Here is a 21,598-nt window from a genome sequence, read left to right on the forward strand (position 1 = left end):
CACCTCTGTAATAGAAAACTTACTGTTTATGGTCAGTTTTCTTACGAAGCAGTTCCGAATTCTAAGGGAAGTCAGCTCTCTTAAAAGGGAGGAAAATGGGCTGCCTCAAAAGAAAGACGATTTCGTAGATAGGATTAAAAAAATTATGGAGGTCATCTGAGAACTGGCCTTTTGCCAGAAGAATTGCAGGAAATAAAATTTGAGAGTCCCATGACAATAATTGGGTATGAAATTCTATTGACAAAAGCTTTTGCAATTCTGTGCTCCCTCCATTTCTTAGCGTTGTGACTGGAGTCCTTCCCCATCAGTGTCCTTTGTCTGCTGCATAGCCCATACCCAAGATGTTACAAAATTCTGTCTTATTTCCTGGTGCCTTCCTCACGCGGTTTTGCCACTTGTTGTCAACAGTGTTTGGTGAAATAAGTGATAAAGCATCTTTTTTTCCCCTATCTTCAACCTAAATTCCCCCCATCCCCCTTTTTTTTTTTTAAACTTCTCCCAGTTAGCTGTCCCTAACTGAACCTGTTGGTGTTATCACCAAGATGATGCTCGCGTCTGCTTGGAGAGCATCTCTAAGAAGATGCTCTCTTCTTGGAGCCCCCATCCCATAGCAGCATGACAGGGTAACTGTGACCGAGAGACCAGGGCAGCTTTCCAAGATTCTGCTTGGGGAAGCAGAAGTCAGCTTTTCGCGCTGGCACAGAAGAACTTCAGCCATTGTAATTATGGTTCTCATGTTCTTCATTAGGACTCGCAGCTCTGCTGGATGGGAACACCCACACGGGCTGGCAGCTCACCCCTGTATCCATTATAGTCACTGTTGGTGCTTTGGGCAATCCCGAATTACCGCATGAGATGGTTTGCCAAGTTCCTCAGCAAATTCTCGCTTGTTCCGTTTCATAATGTTGCTTTACATTAGAGAAATTTCAGGAGATCCACAAGATTTTTTTTAATAAAGATGACAAGATCTTTTTTTCCTTGAAATATTTTAGATCACTGGCTGAAAAATTAATTGTGTATTTCCAAACAGTGACTCAGGACTAAGAAAGATGCGTGTATAGTGTTTGGCTCACGCTTTCACTCTGCCCTTCCCTCAAAACATACACGCATTCTTTCAGGTACCTCACGGCCAGTTGCCTAAAGCCCCCTTTAGAAAACTGCTACAACATCTGTTTAGGTCCAATTCCCTGTTAAATAAAATATATCCCAGAGGCATAATAGCATACTAAAAATAAAGAGTATGACACAATTTCAGCCAGCTAATACGATAACTGTATTTGATGCACCTCACGGAGTGCTAATGTGGGAAGGCTGTATCTTTTCAGCTCGGCTGTCTGCGAGCATCACGCACCGATCTCTCCCCAAGCCGGAGCCAAATCCCACGGCTGCGGGAGCAGCACTTCCCCAGGGCGCCAGGGGGGTTTGCCACCCTGCGCTCGCAAAACCACTCTTTCTGGCCCCTCCAAATGTAAAAACATAGCTGAGCTGTGATACGTGAGATTTTTGTGTGAGCCAGGGGAACAGAACAGAAGCGCCGCGGTCTGCGGAGCCTGACTTTTTATCATGTTTCTGAGCAGGTAACACGTATTTGTGATGCATAACACTAATGCGTAACCTCTCTGATTATAAAGGGCATGAAGAGCTGTATATAGCTATACTATTGCGTATCAGCGTTCCCAGATATTCTCATTTATAGTATCTATTGGGACATTGATTAAAAAAGAAGAAAACTCAAATCTATGTGGTACCAGCTTTTTTGGAAGATTTTTAGGTAGTTGGTTTTTTTAAAAGTAAGGTGGATATTACATATAGAAAAACTGCTCTCCATGTATAACAGGGTGTGTATTAAATCCTCATCTTCCGTGTTCTATAATTTAACATTTTGCATCTATTTAAGAATATATTTTGCTTGTTTAGCTTGTTACTTTAAAGAGCAAACTTTCTCTGCTAATTCATCCCGTTCCAATTTTTAGCTTTGCTATTTACATGAATGTGCTCCGGCGCATTGCAAGCAGCAGCTTTCTATGTTTAAGAAAACAAATTTCTTTTCAATACTAGTGAAAGCGAAACTTGATTTAGTCTGATAAGATGGCCTCGTGGTATTCTTTGAATAGCTGCTGCTTGGAATGTGCTTGAAATTTTTTTTTTCAGAAGCCCCAGTTTAGGAGTTTATTGTCTTAGCAACAAAATGTTTGCTCTGAACAATCCCAGAAGCACAATACATTAGCAGAAGGAAAAGAGTATTTATAGCCAATAATTCAACTGTTATAAATTGTGACTGTAAAGAAAGAGAAAAAAGGTTCCTTTTTAAAACTTGCTGCCAGATTCTGGTTTCAACGATGCTGAGTAAGGTAAGTAATGTCCTTTTGATTAACAATCAAGCCTTGAGTGGTTTTCATTTAAAGAAGACTTTATTAAGCTTTTCTCTCAAATTCATCTTTTTTGTTCCATTTTTGAACGGACTTCCATCCGAAGAAAACTCCCAATGACTTTTTAGCGTACATTAAATGCCCCCTGACAAACAGATGAGAATTAGTATTAATTTGCTCCAGAAAGAACTTAGGGGCTTTGCCAAATAAATCATGCAGATCGCCAAGAGCGCTATCCATCTCTTCTGATGGTTGTCCTTTAGAAATCAAAAGTCAAATCAGCCCTTTGACTTTGAAGTGAAAAATTTGGACTGATGGTTGGCTGGGGCCTCGTTTGTTCGCAGTTCAGAAAGCGACGGGGGAGCCGGATTCCGAGCTCCGAGGACTCTCCCCGCTTGTTCCTTCTCCGCCTTTTGGTGTGCCTGCCTCCTCTGCTTCAACGGGGACTTGAAGCCCGCGGAGACTGGAGGTAACTGGTGTGTTTCCCTGCCCGGTACCAGCCCGAAGCCCGCGGAGACTGGAGGTAACTGGTGTGTTTCCCTGCCGGGTATCCCAACCAGCTCGAAGCCCGCGGGGAATCCAGCATCCCCCGGTTTTCCAGGGGCTCTGCCTCGGCCCTAGCGCCGGGAAAGCCGCTGCCTTCCCCCAGCTCAGAGGATGGCGAGGCCCGGACAGGCTGCACACACACACCCCCCCCCGCCTCCCGCCGGGGTGCGGCGGGTCTGACCCCCCCTGTGCCCGGCGCTGCCCGCCCCGGCCCGGGGGAAGCGGCGGGGCCGGCGGCAGCCGCCATGGCCGGGGCAAGGCTGCCCCCTGGCGGCGGCGCGGGGGCGGGCGGAGGCCGCGCTCCCCCCCACCCCGCCCCCGCAGGAACCGTCTCCCCCACGGAACCCTCTCCCCGACGGCGGCCCCGCGTCCCTCGCCCTTCCCGGCACAGCGGGCGCCGGTGGGTCCCCGCCGCCTGCTGCCCGAGGAGGAGGAGGAGGAGGCGGTTAACACGTCTGACACGTCGCCTTTGCGCCGGGAATCACTGGTGACGCTTTACTTGACTGGGTTAAATATTTTCCCACTTTGGGCCCCGAGTTTGCATAATAAAGACCAGCAAGTCCCGTCTCCTGCCTTTCCCCTCTGTGCCAGCAGCCCAACGTCCTTGGTACCTGGCCGTCGCTTCCGAACGTACATCAACAGCCGCTGATATACAGCGAGGCTGATCTTTGACTCCCCTTTGAAATAGCGACACATTTTCTCCACGACAAATTATACTTTGACACTAGAAGGTGGCAATCCGTAATGGATATTGCAATCTGAAGATTCAAAGAGACTATCTGTGATCTTTGTCCTCAGCCGAGTGAGCTGGAGTCTCGCTTCCCTCCTACACGTTATTTGATTGTGGTACATAACCTTGAGATGTACTAATAATCATTAGTCAGAGCTGATACATCCTTTATGGGCCTGCCCTGCTCAGGAAGGGAGATGTTCTCTAGAACAGCAGTAAATCAGCAAAACGCACACTTAAATATACAGTAAAATGTGGTTTGAGACATGATCCTTCATACATCATATAACAAAACACTTTCCCGGGAGAGTCACACACGCGCTGATGAGGAAAGAGGGGGCTGCTGTGACGAGACCCGCAAAGGGAAGCGGTTCAGCGGTGGGAGGGAGCGGGGAGAGATCCCTGAGCAGTGGTCCGAGGGCAGTCATGACTCCCCGTGTCCTTCTCTGCCCTCTGGTAGGTGCCTCGGAGGCGCTGGTGGGAGAGAGGGAGGGGGCCAAAAGGAAGGGAGCCCTGCGGAGCGTGCCCAGAGGCCATGGCTTTCAGACCCTGCAGGGGCAGCGGAGGGGGCCCAGCATGCCGGGGGGAGCAGCGAGGGGGCTGATCTGCTCTTCATCAGCTGGGCAGGTCAGGGCACTCCTTTGTCGTTGGTTTTTGCTGGGAAGCAGCTCTCTTTCTGCAGCTGACTGTTGCAGGGATCGTTAGAGCATTTCCTCATCTTTTTACAAGCGTTTCTCATCATTATTGAAATCTAAGTGAATATGTAGCACCTGCACCTGCAGCTCCGCCGAGGAGCTGGCTGAAGCAGGGGCAAGCCCTCAGGGGAGAGGGAGAGGACGAACCTTCATCCCTCAGCAAGGCATCTCCCCGGGCTGTTTGCTGTGGGACGTGCCGCGTGTTCTACTCACTGGGTTCCTGGCCTTGCTGCTTTCCCTCCCTTGGTTTGGGTGATCCTGAGTAGTCGCAGAAGCTGTGCCAAAAGGGCCGGCCGAGCCACCCAGCCAGATCTCCGTAATAACCGCACGACACGATATCGTCCCTGAAGCGCAGGGGAACAGATTTAGGAAAGGGCTTGACGATGGGCAAAACCAAAGTGATTTCAGATACCATGGAAAAAGCGATGAGAATCAGTGATGGTGTTACACGCTCAACGCGCAGGACTGATGGTTATGGGGCAGTGGTTTATAATTTTGTGGAGCTGAGGGAAAGAGGGAATCACAGAGACACAAGGTAGGAAAACGAGTATGCAAGTAAGGGCGTGATGAACGGGCACGCCTTGTGTGCAAGTTAGTTATTTCTAAATTTTTTATCTTTTCATTTTTAGTTAGGATAGCTCAAGCATTGTAACGGCATCGGAAGATTTAAGCCGTAGGAGTTTTCACTGCCAAAACTGCGTTTGATACCTGTTCAGCTGGTGGGGAGGCAGACTCAGGATAGATGTGCACTAGAGCTGAGTCTGAGCTGCTTTCCACACCTTTGGTCAGTAATTCTGACCCAAAGCCCTGTCCCTCTGCTGAGGGATGGCAGCCTAACGCGGGCCACAGCCGGCTGCAGGCTGACCGGCGCTGGAGGAACTGAGATCCCCCAGTTCCAGCAGAATGTCTGTGACCAACACAGCCGTGCAACTGAAGAGGGAAACAAGGCAAGGCTTTCACTTGTCCCTCCAGTAAATATTAGAATGGTTTGTGCCTTTTTTTTCCTAATTCTGTCATTTTTTTTCTCGTAAATCTGTTCCAAACATGAACACAGATGAATTTCCATACAAGGCGAGTCACTTAAGAATTGGGGGGGTGTTTGAATGGTTTGCCTTTTAATAAATTAATCAGCGCTCATGTTTTTAACAGCCTTAAGAAGGCATAAAACCTCCATCCCTCTTGTCATGGCAACTACAATAAACGAAACATCATTCAGAAGTCAAGAAAAGAAACACAAGCACTTTAGGTCTCAGCCAAGCCCGCAAAGTAGCACAAGTCATTACTAATTGAAAGGAGCTGTGTCCCTCAGAGCTCACCATTACTGGTTTTACTACTAATAATACTGGAGCTGCATAAATTTAACAGAAGGCAGAGTTTGGCAGAAGAGAGAGTGGTGGTGAAGTGCTGCTATCCTCATCGAACGTCTCCGCAAAGCCTTCGCTTGCTCCGGTCAGCCTGGCAAGAAGTGGTGCTGGGTCATGGGGAAAGTGCCGGGGAAATGAAGGTTACGGTTTTGAGGCTGTACCAGTTTGGTAACGTTAAATCTAGAGAGACAGTGGAAGAGGCCATAGGTATTTGTGATTTATTCATAAACAGCTACGCCATTATAAGACTTTTTTTTTAAAATAATATGTGATAGCTCTTTAAATATTTAAGAGTTTGTTGACCTATTTTCTCAGTTAATTAGGATTTTTTTTTGGCTGCATTAACAAGGACTTGAATGCAGTCTGCTTGAGTCGCTACGCAGTTCAGCTACGCTGGGTTACAGAAACATGATTGCTTTCTAAAGCACATGACATGGGAGAGGAATGCCATTGTAAGCATCTAGACTTGTACTTAGAAACCTGTAGACTTCCTAGCAGGTAGTGCTTAAGCTCGACTTACTAAACATAAACCCATTCACTTGGCATCCTTTCAAGCCCTGAAACACATGTCTTTTCAATTCCAGCGCTACCCTTGGTTACTCTGCAGCGGAAGGGACATGGTGAGGCCACCCTTCTCTTCAAACTGCAATGGTTAAGAACATCAAGCTCATCTCTGCAAGCTGCATTTGTAAGTACACTTCTTTTCTTACTCGTTTATTTTGCCCAAGGCTCACTAGGCCTAGAAGTTAACGCGACAAATTTGGCCGTGTGTGCCAAGCACCACATCGCTAATCGCTGTACAGCGGTAAGGTCAGACACCAGCCCTTTCTGAGCACTAATAGAAGGTGCTACTAGCAAAAGCCGCACTGAGTTCATCACGCTGTAGGGCTTTGAACAGGAGAACTCATCTGTGTCCCACCTGTCTCTTCTGAAGTCAATGGCAAGGTAAGGGAGGACCTGGGAGCAGAGCTTTGACTGACTATCAAGCATGAAGATGGCCAGCTCGTTGGAGATGGCCACGGGGCTCTCCTGACAGAGGGCGTAAGTTGTCACCAGGAAGGATGTGTGAGCCACCAGGGTCCCGTCACTATCTGCTTAGCTCAGGGGGGGATTGCTGCAGGCTGCGAAATAAGCTGCAGCACCAAAGTTACCGTCTGGCCCCCATTACACAGCCTGGGGACCATCTGAGCCCCTCCGCCCTAGAGAAGGACACCAGAAGGGGTGATTCCTGCTCTCTGAAGGGCTCTAAAATGTACGTCTCAAGAGGATCGATATCAGGGCTATTTCTGGCTCTTTCAAAGCTGCAGTAAAACAAACCTTTACCCTTGCTGTCATCACCTCTCCTTCTGAGAAGGTGTCAAGGATCTTCATGTTTTCCAAGGGCTGTTTTAGTGGCCTGCTGCAGAAAACCACACAGTCGGAGAGAAGTTTGCACACACTCAGAGGACAAGGATGCTGTTAACTTTCCACGCAGCCTTTGCTGGGGATCTCCAAAGTGACCTGGGAAGGGAACTTCTCAGTGCATGTTTCTGCACAGAGTGTTACTGAGCTGACTCGAAGTAAAAGACCAAGTAAATGCTGGCTGTCAGGCTTCAACAAGCTTCCTCATCAGGTGCAAATGGACAGGAGAGGTTTTCTTCCATTTGCACCTGATGAGGAGGCATGTTTCTCCCCCAAAAGCTGGTGTCCGTCACCCTGTGTTTCATTCCCGTAGATCAATTCAGCGTTCTTTGGATCAATGTTCTCCACTAATGAGTTATTGCTTTTGATTTTCAAATTGAAATTTGAAATCCACCGGCAAATATTTTGTCATCTGAGAGATACCAAGTGCACGGAATCAAACCTGTAAGCTCCTAAATGAGAATGGTTGGGTTTATTTCGGGGGTTTCTAGTTCCTAGAAAGAAATATAACACTAGAAACTTTTGTTGAGATTAAACAGGAGACAATACTAGAGCACAGAGGAAGAATTTCTATTTTTGGCTACACCCTTAAGGCAACAGAGGAAGCGTATGTCATGGCTGCAGTGACAGCTAATGAGCAGATATACAATATTAATTGCGGTAAGTGTAACACACTGAACAATCTATCAACTTCTATTTTCTTAGCAGCTGTAGCTTAGCTTCTTTCGACTAACACCTCTGTCTGAACTGGCTGCTTCGAGTTTGTTTACCTATATGGTGGCACTATAGGTAGTTCCTATAGAGGAACTACCCCACTGCTTCCTATACCCTGTGCTGTGCAGTCCGGGCCGTTTCCACCTCCACCGGCCGCTGTAGCCCCGCTTTCAGCGTTGCAGAGGTTCAGATGATTGTCTTCTTCCCGCTGCTTGAGGGGCTGACCCAGTTGTACTCGGTTTGCACCAGCACGAAGCTGTTCTCCCGGATCTTTCGGAAGTGCATCACCTCCCCGTTTTCTCTGACGGCGATGACCTCTGGGTCCGGCTCGCTGAAGGAGACCTCTGTCCGCTTGTGACAATGCTGGGCACAGACACAGCGCACGGCAGCTGCCAGCGCCAGGCCCAGGGCAGCGGTGCAGACCAGGAGGATGCCGAGTTGGGTTGCTAGGAGTCGGGTTCCTCTGCCAGGGTCTTCTCCCTTCCCAGGAACAGCAGATTCAGGAGCTGGTCTGGTCACCCATGGCAGGGTATTCCCACCTGCTGCCGCCTCCTCCTCCTCCTCCTCACCCCTGGCACTTGCCACCTCTGGCTGCGGTGCCAGCTTTCTTTCTGCCGTTTGCCTTGAAGCCGATGACAAATTGCCGGCAGCAGTGGCATCACCAAACCAGGCTGTTGTCGCAGTGGCATCACCCAAGTGAGTGTGAACATGCGGGGCAGAAGGAGACACTGTCACAGGCAGGGAGGCTTTCAAGATGGTCCTGCTCTCGGTAGTGGCCTTTTGAGAGCAAAACCACAATGAGATGTTCAGTGAGGAAAGAGAAAGAGGGCTGATTATGTTCCCATCCACGACTGACATCACGATATAGTTCAGCTCTGTGTTTCTGATACCCAGGTGTCCCCCGGCCTTGGAATAACCCTGCTCCATCCCCTGGTTATTCAGTAGCTTTTAGAAAATGAGGCAGATCCAACCCCGTTCTACCTGTATCAGAACTGCCATGGGAGGGAGAAGGCACTGGGAGCTGGTCCCAGGGGGGCAAGGCAGAGGGGGTTGAAGGAGCAGAGGTGAAGGTGACAGGCGGAGAGGAAGGTCACGGCTTTGCCTAAGTAAAGGTCTGCAACTCCCATTGTGGTAGTGGTGGTGGTATTTTTCACAAACTTTTTTATCACAAAAAAATCACTTAATAAACAATTCCCCTCTTAAGTGATGCCATCGTCGTGCTGAAAGGACAGGCATGATCTTCCTGGCCAAGCTTTTTAGGGTCATACCAGCCCCCCCGGGATTCTTTATCACCCTTCTGAGGCTGTGGATCAAACCATGGAGCAGAGGGACCCAGGAGGCTTGGGATGGCCTTGGACATCAGTGGTTTTGGGGCTGTCACATACAACCAGTGAACTCTCCCCAGAACCCATCTTGCTTTCTCAGTCTATACAGTCAGTTTGAAACCTGCTGCTTCTCAGTGGTGCTTAACCATCCATTTTAGCAGGGATGACTGTTCTTGCGTGCTCCTGTTCCTAGGGGCTCTGCCTGGTGCCACACACCTTATTTTATCCATCACAAAATGACAGCTGCTCCATGCCAGTTCTGAAGCCCAGGCTTTGCTGCAGATATCATCCAAGACTAACTGTGAAACAATCGTACAATTTAGGAGGCCCCCACTGAATTTTTCCATTCCCACTGTGCACCTGAGCCCCCATCCAAAACCTACAAAATGTACTGGACTCTTTTCTTTGGCTCCACTGAGATTTGGATCTGGCCCTCAGTAGCTGGCGCCTCTCCAGCCTGTCCAGCCCAGCAGGCTTTTTCACACATCCATTAATTACACCAGAAGAACTCTCACCCTCTACCGTCATTAGTGATTTCTAAAGCTTGCTGGGAAGACAGTGTGACAGGAGCACAAAGCTGAGGTAGGAGCCCTGGCCAGCTGTGAACCAAAGTAGGGGAGGGTCAGAGAATCCTTTGTGGAAGAGACTGGTTCTGAAGTTGCTAGTAAAATGCAGTAGTAAATAAAAGACTTTCAGTAGCTGAACTGCAAACTGTGAAGTAGCTGGCTGGCTAAGTTAGGATTGCATGTGTATGGATCACTTGGCCTTCAAAATGCAGATGCCATACTGTAGGGATATACTGCAGGATTTGGGACTTTGGGATAGAAAATGAAATTGCTTCATAAGTCCTTGCCCTATTTTGCCTCATTTTTCTTTTCATACTTCTTCTCTCTTTTCTTGCCTAATTTCTCAATATTTTATTTCATTATGCTCTTCTGGTCTTGCCTTGTGAAATAATTCTTCCTTTCTTCTGGTTACCATCTTCTGTCATTTCTCCACTTCTCTCTGTGGCTACTCCAGATGCTCATATGTCTCTCCTTTACTTGTTCTCTGTCCTCCTCTCCTTCCTAAATATGTCTGTGTAGCCCCTTCCTCTTTTATTTTCTGTGAGATTACTTCTCTTCCTTCTGTGGCATCCTGCAACCCAGATCTAGGTCTTTATTTTCCTTGCATTTTTCGTCTCTCCATCCCCTGCGTATTCGACTTCCCTGCTACCCTGTACCCTAACTGTGTACTCTGTCTCTAAGCTATCCCTGCTTTCCAGCTTCTCCACTAGTTCCCATCTGAGCATCCTCCTCTCATCTCTGCAGCCCTGATATTCTCCCGTTCCTCTCCCTCCTCTCGCTCTCCTTTTCTTTCTCTACCTAATTCCTCACATGCCCTTTCCAGCTCCCACATCTCTTTCCATACATACAGCCTCCCCACTTCCCCAGGGCTGCAGTCCTTTCACATCTTTCTGGGATTCCTCTCCAAAAAGTGGCTTCTACCTGCTTGTCCTGTCTCTCTGCTGAGTGCACACTGTGCCTGTGGTTAACCGTGTCACCACCACCACCTCTGCCTTTCTGGTCCATCCAGCCTCCCAGGCTGACCCTGTCCTCGGAAAGCACACAGCTTCCTTGGCCAACCCCCGGGAAGATGAACTCTTCAACCTCTGGTGAATGTCATGGGTGGTATCTATCCAGCACCTCTGGAAGGGACACATCTCGTCTTTCCATGGGAATAAAACACTCATTCCCAGCCCCATAACATCCAGCAGCCTGTAGTCAGGTCTACATATGGAAAAGTTACTTTAGATTGCTTTTACAGTGGGACTCTTATAAAAACAGGCAGCGGGTTCAAAAGGAAAACAAAAAAAAAAAAAAAAAGAAGAGATATAAAACCCAATTCTCAGTTAAAGGAAAAAAATTAAAACTCTTAACAGTCACAGTGTAGTTTTAGTCACTTATGAGACCTACACAGGCTGCTTGGTGCTGTGACACAGTAAAGAGGTTTATCTCATCTTCTCTTAGACCTTTCTGTCTTTGGAGAAGACATCCTCCCCGTCCCTGCTGCTTACCTGCCCGTCGTCTTTACAGATCAAACACAGGTGTGGGGTGGCAGCGCTGGCAGTGCTTCCTGCTCTAAGACATGCACAGAGGAAAGGCAGGGTTAGTAAGTGAGACCCGTCACTGCAGCTCACACAGAATCCCCGGGCTCTGCACCACCAGGGAAGCGTGATGCTCCCTAGAGCAGCCAACACAGACCATACGGGGCTGTATTTTTAATGACAAGTGACCATTTATTGCTCTTCCCATCATTTCCACCCACAGTGTAAAACATTGCTTGAAAGCTCATGTGGCCCAAACCCTCTAAGACTTCTGAGCAGACATCCTCCGGCCCAAATTTCGTAAGTGCTTTAGATTCTTTCTTCTTTTTCCCTGCAGGTGGAGAAATAGCTCTGCTGAGTTCACTGTTTTTTTCAATATCTGCATGCACTTTTAGAAAAATATTGTAGCAGTCAATAGTTTTTATCATGTTTTTCAGCCACCTGGCCAATCCTCCGCTGGGCTGAGCAGCACAACACCAGGTTTTTAAGAGTTTTGGATTTTCTCCCTGTTACTCTCTGTCACATGCAATCTCCAAAGGATTATTTCTTAACATTTCAGCAAGTAAACACCCTTTCACCTTCCCCCCAGCCGCGGTCACCTTCCTACACGGACCCTCACTCATCCATAGGGAAACTAGTACTATTTTCCTTCCCCAGAAGGGCTGGAGAAATAGCTCTTCCCACCACCTAGTTTACCTGTCAGAGGTGCTGTAGCTGGAGGCGTTGTCCCAGGAGATGAAACCTTGCAAGATGTCCACCATGCCGGGGTCTCGGGTGGGGAGGGACGGCTCCAGCCCCCGGCTGCTGGACCCACCGCTCCCGCCAGACACAGGTGGAGAAGGCCAGGCTGGATTCTTCAGCTCAGCACCAGGACGGGCATCTGATCCCATACCAAAACCTGGCTCCGGTGCCGGCGTTGCCGTGATGCTGGTGGGGCTGGCAGGCGGCGCGGGGGTGCGTTGTGGGGAGGTGGTGGCAGCCACGGGAGAGGTGGGACCTTGTCCAGCACGGAGACAAAACAAGAAGCAGGGAGAGAGGAGCAGAAGTCTATTGTCTTCGGTTTGTTTATTTCAAATCCCACTCGGTGCTAACGTTTGCCAGGAAGGATCGTAATAGTGACTTTCTGTTATTTTCTTGTCTCTTAATTCTAAGTGGGAACCCAGATGGAAAGTAAAGCAGCAAAGCTCACTGCCTAAATTACGGTAAAGTAAAATAATTAAAACTCAGTCTTCGTGCCATGCCAAAAATGCTGACAAACACATCTGATTTGGGTATAAGTAAATTCTTGGAGCGTTTTACAGACCAAAGGCCACGTAAATACAACTAAATACATACCTGAGGGGCAATAGCCACATTTAGAGACAAATGTATTCCTTTATTTAGACAGCATTACTAATTGCACTTGCTTGTTTTCAGGAGGTGAGATTTTTAGGTAAAGTATGTTGTATTTTAGGGTTTGCATTGAAATCATAAAATCATGGAATCATCAGAGTTGGAAGGGACCTCTAGAGATCATCTAGTCCAACTCCCCTGCTAAAGCAGGGTTGCCCAGAGCACATCACTCAGGACTGCATCCAGGCGGGGCTTGAAGATCTCCAGAGAAGGGGACTCCACGACCTCCCTGGGCAGCCTGTTCCAGAGCTCTGGCACCCTCACCGGAAAGAAGTTTTTCCTCATATTTGAATGGAACTTCCCATGTTTCAGCTTGTGCCCATTGCCCCTCGTCCTATCGCTGGGAACCACTGAAAGATCTGAAATAAGATCTGGCAACCCTGTTTATCTTTCCGGTACCTGCCTCGGAACTGGCTCCATCACCTCGAGTGCTGACCCATCCCCTCACTTCAAGGCATTCATCGTGGCCATCACCGATTTCCCGATGACCACGGGAGTTAAACGGGTCCCTCCAGCTTATTTGGGGTCACTTGTGTTCAACGCTTGCCTGGAACAAGCTGTAAAACTACTCTGGGGGAAGCAGTGAGTAAGGATCCCATACCTTTGCTCGCTGTCCCTGTGGGGTGCGGGTCAGCCGGTCCCTGCCAGGGCTCGGGGCTTACGGGGTCGGGCTTCTTGCCGCTGCCAGTAAGTGTTTCGTTTTGCCCTCGCTGAGCCACGATAGCAGATTCGATCTTTGCCCAGTAAACAAAGTATGACTGGACTACAGAGATGCTGTTAAAACATAATTAGGCAAGAATTTACCGGCTCTATAGCGTTAATAAAACATCCGACTGTTTGGCTAATCACAAGGACTGCTTTAACCCGAAGGCAGAAGCAGCGCAAAAATATTTTAAAGGATTAGCCCGTCACAGAATTTATATTACAAATGAAAGACACCAGGTCCCATAAGAAAGATGCTTGGTGAAGAATCACCACTCATAATTAAGGTCAGTCAAAAAAAAAAAAGGGTTGGGAACTTAAATTAAAAAAAAAAAAAAAAAAAGACACTTATATTCCTGTGTTAACAGAAGTACATCTGGAAAACTTGGACTAGCTCTGCTTATAATCTTCCGTAGGCAGGGAAACAACAGTGGTATTTACTAATTAAAACAAGTCAATGTAACTTGTACAAACAGTGGAATAGGTAGGAAAAAAAAATGAGTCTCTCTTCTCAGCCCTCTGATATTTGATCCTTCCTAACCCTCTGCTTTTTGTCAGGTGCCAAAACTGCATTGGCCAACCTTTAAGCATTCATCCAGAGAGCCTTATTTAAGCTGGAGATTTGGGGAGAATTTCAGCTCAGATTGCTCAGCTGCTTCTGAAAATTAGTTAAGGGGAAACCAGCCCGGGTTCTCCTGTGCCAGTTGACTCTTATGAGGCATTTTTAAGCCTAACAAGGAGTTTTTCCAGATGCTGTAATAGGGAGAAAAGGGAGATGCCATCAGAAACCAGCTTGGAGGCTCAAAAGCCAGAGGGTGAAGGAAGCATCAGAGAAGGCTAGGAATAGGTGTTGTTGGGTTTGGGTTGGGTTGCTTGAGTTTTATGTGGTTTTAATAGTATTTCCCAATCTAAAACAACAGGCAAAATTGGAAATGCTAAGCAGCGATATTTTTCTTTCAATGAATTAGTGTTGCATGAGATGCACAAGCCATGGCGCTCATCAGGATGCTTATGCTTTGGGGAGCAGCCAATGATCTGGCCAAGCAGCTTCTAAGCAGTTCTGTAAAGTCAAAACATAACAATTTAATCTATTCTAAACTAAAATATCACTGAGTTTCCTCTGAAACAGCCAGTTAGAAAATGTTTCATTTCACTCCAAATCAGAACCAAAATACTCAGACAGTTTGGGACTTTGGTGCAGAACAGGGATGTCAAGTTTTGTCCCAGTGCTCATTCTCTCTTCCTACTGTGAATAATTCTGCTTACATTTAACTTTTTAAAAACCACTCATTTTTAATTATTTTTTTTTAAAGAAGAGATATACAAGATTATCCTTTAGGCAGGGAAGTCCTATGCTCTGTGTTATTTAGAAAGACAGCCAAAGTGACCACAATTCTCTCTTTATGCCTTAATATTTCTATTTCCTAAGTGCTTAGGCTGTCATCTTCCAGTGTAGTTATTCTGAGAAAATAGTGACCATGTAAATAAAAAGCAGTATTACCCAGCAAATATAAATGGCGATTTATGTACCTGCTGGGATACGGTTGCAGGGGTTCAAGATACATAAACCACTGTGCAGGACAAGTGCGATGGGAAAAATAAAGCCAAGCCTTTAACTGAGAAGACACAAATTTTGGTTAGGAACCAGCACGTTCTTACAAAAACTTGATGTCTCCAATGGGCTGGTCTGGTGCTTTCCATACGAAGGACAGGTTTCTCTTCAGTGACTTGTCTGAGTGGGTGACGGTGTCACCATCTTCAAAACAAGTCAGCAGCTTGGAACCAGGAGGAATGAAGATGAATGTGCCAGCGATTTTGTCATTAGACACTTTGCGAGCTTGAAGCAAAAAGCCCATAAAATCCCGGGTGCTCCTCACTGTCACTGCAAGACAAAACATGCGACACAAAGGGATTTGTCCCATAGTTACGGGGTGAGTAATTTGCAATGGAGTTTCCAGTGCTAGCACTGAAAACAGAAGAAAACCTTGTGCAAAAACAACAACAAACAAATCTTACTGTCTGTCCTCAGGGTCTGTCTTGGACATGCTGGACACAGGAGGCCAGACTTTACCTAATTTTGTAGTATGTAATTGCACACAAAATTTGCTTGAGTCTTTCCTCCCCCTCCATGATTATAAGCTGCTAACCACACTGCATGAGGCAGCACACAGCCGTTTTTAAGGAAGGAGGGTTGGGTACCACCCTGTACGTATGCAAAAGCTTGTGTGCTGCCCTCAGAGGGGTTTTATTTTGCACAGGGATGAGCAGGCAAGTGGCCAGGCTGGGGAGAGATGCTCTATCCGCATCTGTTTCAGGAGCAGTGATGCTGGGGACAGGGCACGTTGCCCAACCATACTTAAGAGTGAAGTGAGTCACCCAGTGCACCCTTTGTGCAGTGCAGAGGAGCAGGGAAGGCCACTTTACCCTCTGGAGGTGCCTCTCACGCTGTTGCGAGTGGCGAGGTCTCGTATGGTTGAGACAGAGTTGAGATAAATGAATCCCACCCGAAGCATCCCAACCTACTGTCTGCCTCTGGCAAACAGCTGGTCTGAAACACGGTGAAAATCTGGAGTCAGCCATCACCTGAGAAAGCTTAGGAAAGTGCTGCAAATAGAATCCCTCTGTAAATACATTCGTTTCCTCGTGACGAGAGGTGGCGTAACTCACTTGGAGCAGCTCTCCTTCTTCCCTCACAAAGAATTAATGCCATCACTTGAGCTCAATTATCATGTATTTTTCAGATGCAGGAAAGAGAAGCTGTTCCTTACCTGGAACCTTGTCACCAGGGAAGTAGAAGGACACGTTGGTGTGGACAGTAACGTAGTTGTTGTTGGGGCTGTGCAGCTGCGCTCTCAGGTGCCTGGGCATCATGTCGGTGCAGGCAGAAAGGCTGGCGCCATGTGAGAAGGCAGCTGTGTAGGACACCAAGCACAGGGTTGTGCATGCCCAGCCAACGATGGCGACGTGGGGTCTCCTGCCGTCCTCCATCCTACAGCCATAAACCAACAGGCAGGTTCATTTCAAAGCAGCAGCTTCAGCAGCCTGTGAGTGCGCCCGGCACCTTTGAATTAGCTGAGCTCCAGAGCTGCCCTTCCCACAGCCTTTAAATGAAGGAGAATAAATGATCTCTGTGGCACATGGTAATCCACAGACGTTCAAAATTTGAAGTAAATTGTTGAGCTGGGAGAGGAGAGGCCCTGCAAGAGAATGCATGTCTTGCAAAGTTGCCCATGGAGGGAGCGGTCGGAGAAGCTTTGCTCTTAAAAGTCTTGTGGCATTTAGGAGGAGGAGAAGACTCTGCATGACCACGCTCAGCAGCCTCCACCATTCCCAGCCCAAACGTACAGCCTGATCAATGGGGGAAACATCTACCCTTAGACCTGCAGAACCCGTTGCTTGCAGAGCTGGTGCCCGGCACAGAGCCGGGTCCCCGCAGGGACAGCATGGGGCTGCCTTTCGCTCCTGCCTGGGGAAGCACGATGCACCTTTTAGCAGCCCACCCATCACAGCTCAGAGGCACTGGGCTGTTTGTGACCGTCGGCCCCATCCCTGGCCAACCAGCAGCATTTCAGCTTGTCTTTCTTGGTCAGGGCTTGCTATTGCTGACGAGACAGAAGCGATGCTGTCTTTGAAGTCATCATTGGAAGCCTGAGAAAAATGGACAGCCGTTTTGGCTAATGCCAAGATTTCTCCTTATTCTCCAATTTTTAATCCAAGCAAGCATTTTTTTTTCTCGACGCGGTCAAAGATTAATATTTGGTATGCCATGTCTTTAGTACCTCTCAGCTTTGGTGGCTGGCACAGAACACGTTTCCAGATTAGCTGGAGTATTGTGTTACTCTGACTTTTCAGAATGCGCTTTTGAAAGTGCAGCTGAATGAGGAGCGTGCAGTAGTTATCGAATGGATAGTGTAAGGCAGGAAGCCCTGCTTTTAATGTAGCACTTTCTAACACCTTCTTTTCAACATGCAGCTTTTCCTGGCTTAGGTTTCATTTCGCTTAGTCAATAAGTAGATGTAAATAAACCAGAGGAAAGCAGAGGCTGAGGAGGTGTAGCTTACACCTCCATCTCTAGCACTTCTGAAACTTGCCAGCTGAGTCTAACAAGCCACCTCAGCACACAAAAGAGTTTGTGCCCAGCCTGAAGCAGGGAGCAAACAGACGCGGTTTAACCTTCCGCAGCTGAGCATCATGCCATTCCAACCAGTTATGTGCCAAAAGATGGTTGTGGGAGTCACAGGAGCCTTTCCTAAATATCCCAGCCCCTGCAGGAGCAGCGGTGGGATGCCTCCTCATCGTGGAGTCAGCCTCCCCTCTGGGCACACCTAAACCTCCCTCGATGCACATGAGCTCATGAAAGCCCCCCTGAGAAGCAGCTCTTTCCCTCGAGCGTTTCCCTGCCTGCGCCCCATTTCCCTTCCCTCCCCGCCGGTGCCCCTCACCCCCCAGCCGTGGGGAGCGGGACCGTGCTCCCCAGGGCCGACCAGGCTGGGGCTGCTGGTGCCGCCGTCGCTTACCTCGGGACACGTCTGCCGCTGGGCTCGCTGCCGCCGCTGCCCTCCCGGCCTGCCGGAGACCCATCCTTTCAGGGACCTTCTTCCCTTTCTCCTCTAATGGGAAGCGCAGCAGCTGTTACTGCTAATACCCACCACCTACGGCAGCTCTCCGCCAGCGCCCAAATCCTGCCTTAATCATATTAGTTTTCCTCTTCACATCCCACCCACTTTTTTTTTTTTTTTTTTTTAAATCTCCAAGCTTCTGCAATGAAAACAAAGGCAACTAGCGGGGGGGGTGGGGGCAGCAGCAAGCCATGGGATTTGTGTGGGGCACCCTGGGACTCCTTTGCAGAGCTGGAGGATTGGACTCTTGCCCCATTATCCTCCCCACACTCCCCCCACCTTCCATGCCGAAACTTTGCAAAGCAAACCACATCAGCTCCTTCTAGTCCGTGAACCCCCCCCTCCCCCAGCAGTATGCCCTTGTCTCCCACGCTTGCATGGGAGTTATTTTGATAGCAAAAGCAGAATTTTGCTAGAAAGGCCGGGAAGGTGCATCCCACACGCCAGCCCTGCCAAGAGGAGCCATCGACAAGCCGCAAACCCACCGGAGCCAGCACATGGGACTAAGCATCTGATCCGTGTGACTGTCCCCTGGCACAGGAGCTGCGTTTCAGTCCAGGCTGTCACCCTTGCTCTTTGTCCAGGCTATGGTGCAACCGTGCTGGTGCCTGGCCGTGGAGCTGATCCTGTTTCTGGGCTTCCCCACTCCTCCTTGGATCCACCTCGTCGCTGCAGACCGCTCTGGTGATCGGGACTCTCAGCTGACCCTGGCCACCGCCACCAGGCTCACCCCACTCCCTGCCAGCGGCTCCTTGCTCGCAATGGATAGAAATGAGGGTCCAATTTCTTATCATCATTAGAGCCACCATCAGGAGATGCTGAACATACTGCTGGCACCTTGCGGCCCCAAGTAGGGCAAGAGGAGTGGTGTAACTACCCCTTTTGCCAGCTGGCTTTTCTTCAGCCAGCAGACCCTTGAGAGGCAGCTTCTGGTGTCCCAGGCCCACCAGGAAGGGGGCTGACCCTGTGGTGCAGGAAAGCTATTAAAGATGGAGGGGCAAAGGTGTATTTGGTGGCCTTCAGTCCTCCTCCTCCTTGGATAAATGTGTGTCTAATGGCTGAATGAGTTCATGCTGGTGCTCAGGCCACTCCCCCTGCAGGACAGCACAAAGCCCTGTGATGTCCCATGTCCAAAGGAGATACACCAACACATAGGTGACACCACCGTGTTTTGTTTCTGCAGCTCCAGTGGTGCCTATGTTTGATCTTGCTTAGGGTTTGATCAGTGTGGGATTCTGGCAGTGGTGACCTTTGCCCGAGGCACCCCTCAAAAACTGGAGGCAGGCTTGCAGACACCCCACTTATTGGTGCTGTTCCCATCAGCCTGCCCTGCTCTGCATCCTGTCCTTCGGAAGTGAAACAAGATGCTGGGCTGGCGCTGAGGTACTGCCACTGACATCCCAGCTGTCATCGCTTTAACCAGTTTGAAAGTGTGGGAACTGGTGGTACTGGGCTCTCAGCAGACCGCTCTTCTCTGCATCTGAAAGAGGCCTTATATTCACTGAATCTCAAGATATAATGCAAGTCTTACAGTTTTCTTTCCTGTTGTCACTGGAAGCAGAGTAGTTCAGTGGGGAGGGAGGAAGAGTTTGCAATATTGCTTCAGTTCCAGTTTGTAATTGCTCATACTTTATACACAAAAGAGAGTACCTTTATGCTCTATTAATGACTAATCTTTTCCTGAAATCAAATGGTCTCACGGCATTTCCTTATTAACTTATTCCTAAGCTAAACTATCCCTTGCTTACAATTCCGGCATAATAAAGCAGCAGCTCTAGACCTCTGGTGATCTGCAGGGCAAACGCCAAACATGTCGCAGCCATTCTGACACAGTGGCCAGGTCTGAAAACAGTATTCCAGGTAAGTGTAGGTCTTTGCATCACAGCATGGTGTTACAGCACTGCATGGTCTTCTTCAGCTAGGCACACATTTTCATTATGCCGGTTCCAGTGAGGACCATTTCTCCACTGGCTTCCACCTGAAAAAGGGGGAAAAGCAGTAGGGTGAGAGTACAGACCCTGACACAGCGGTGTTGGGTGCTCTGTGTGAAGCAGCTCTTTTGGGTGCTCTATGGGGAGAAGAGTTTCAAACGAATGAGACCCAGACCCATCCCCTCCGTAACAGCATAGGATGTACCGCAGCGCTGAACTGGCTCTACTCGCTCCCAAAGATGGCAGCAGTCTCTGGGCAGGGCAGGACGTGCTGCTGGGGACTGCTGTATGCAGGTTTAGCGTTAATTGCTGGGCTGATTTGAAATACAGCCTTACGCAGAGTTCATCCTCGCTGCCTGCTCTAAAGCAGAGGAACTCCATGGCTTCAAAGCCGCAGTGAAACCAAATGTCACAACTATCTCCTCCTTAGAGATGGAAAAAAGCCTGTCATAGTCATCACTGTGACACAAACACCTACCAGCAACCTCAAACTGCACGTTTGAATGCCACGTGACAGGCAGATATTTCCAATAAGAAATACAGCCCTTGCCATAGCCTCTGGTTGCATCACCCACCAGGACAGCATTGCCTCAGCTTTCTCTGGCCAGAGCTTTGACCTGCTGGAGTCACTTGAGCTCAGCCAGGCTCTGCGTATCCCTCTGACGACGGAGCCCAGACAGTCACAAGAAGACCACGTGGCACTGCTGTCACTACAGAGAGGTTTGCCTTTTTCCTGTCATAAATTTCTGTGTTAGTAGGAAGCTGGTAAGGAAAAGGGGACATGAGACAACTTACATCCTGCTTATTGTTTTCTCAGCAGCATTTCTGTAGTGGATTTCTAGAAGAAAGAAAAAACACAGCTGGGATTTTAAAATAGCACTAGGGAGAACCGTGCATGCTCTGTAATAGCTCGATAATTAAAATGGACTATAAACTGTATAACTTGAAATTTGAGCAATGTAGTACACAGAAAGATTATAAACCCAGTAACATCCCAGGCTCTTTGATGCAGAAACTTTCTCCTTCTTGCAGATTGCTTCTACATCTCCACATCATTGGGGCATGACAGGGACAGCAGACATGGCGCAGGTGCAGTGGAGACCAGTATGTAATATGGGCATGGATGTAAGCAACCGAGAACTGACACTCAAGAGCAAGCTGATTGCTTCATTGACAGGTTAAGTGCTTTGATACTGCAAGATAATCAGGGTTATAACAAGTTAGAAGTCCTTCCTGGACCGTTAGCAGCCACCTGAGTCCTGTGAACAAAGTCTGGGGTGGGGTGGGGGTTAGAGAAGAGTGGGCACGTTGATCAAGGAGAGATCTTGAAGGTGGCAACAGTTAGTTGAGTCCAAATCACAAGGAACTGATCATTAAACCAACAAAGCTGGCAGCACCATCTTATTTAAGAATATTCCAGGTCACCTTTAAAACAAAGAGCAGTGGCCAGCTGCAAAAAGAGCAGTTAAAAACCCACAGTGGGAGAGCAGTAAAAACCCATGGTAGTCCCACAGGGAGAATGGAGAACAATGCCTACAAACTGGCATCTCGGGCACATGAGCTGTGCATGTCTGTGGCTCTGTGTTTTGGGGAGACCAGGGAAAAGAGGATATTTTCCTGACTCTAGTTAGACAGAAGGTTGGCAGAAGTACTGGCAGGTCCTTCCTTTTCTAACCAGTTGGCTATTCTTGCTGTTCCTCTATACCACTTACTGAAGTGTGACA

The 21,598-nt window shown here is 48.4% G+C and overlaps 1 protein-coding gene across 1 annotated transcript; it reads right to left on the minus strand.

Moving 5' to 3' along the window:
• Positions 1-8,005: 8,005 nt before the first annotated feature.
• On the minus strand, positions 8,006-16,312 carry REELD1 (reeler domain containing 1). The gene is made up of 6 exons (XM_074155184.1): positions 16,093-16,312; positions 14,984-15,206; positions 13,224-13,396; positions 11,927-12,227; positions 11,201-11,264; positions 8,006-8,596 (listed from the first exon to the last, which is right to left on the minus strand). Exons 1-6 carry the CDS (start codon positions 16,310-16,312, stop codon positions 8,006-8,008), a joined length of 1,572 nt encoding a protein of 523 aa, XP_074011285.1.
• Between the last annotated feature and the right edge of the window lie 5,286 nt (positions 16,313-21,598).

This window comes from Numenius arquata, chromosome 10 (genome assembly GCF_964106895.1).
Source record: "Numenius arquata chromosome 10, bNumArq3.hap1.1, whole genome shotgun sequence".
Lineage (NCBI taxonomy): Eukaryota > Metazoa > Chordata > Aves > Charadriiformes > Scolopacidae > Numenius > Numenius arquata.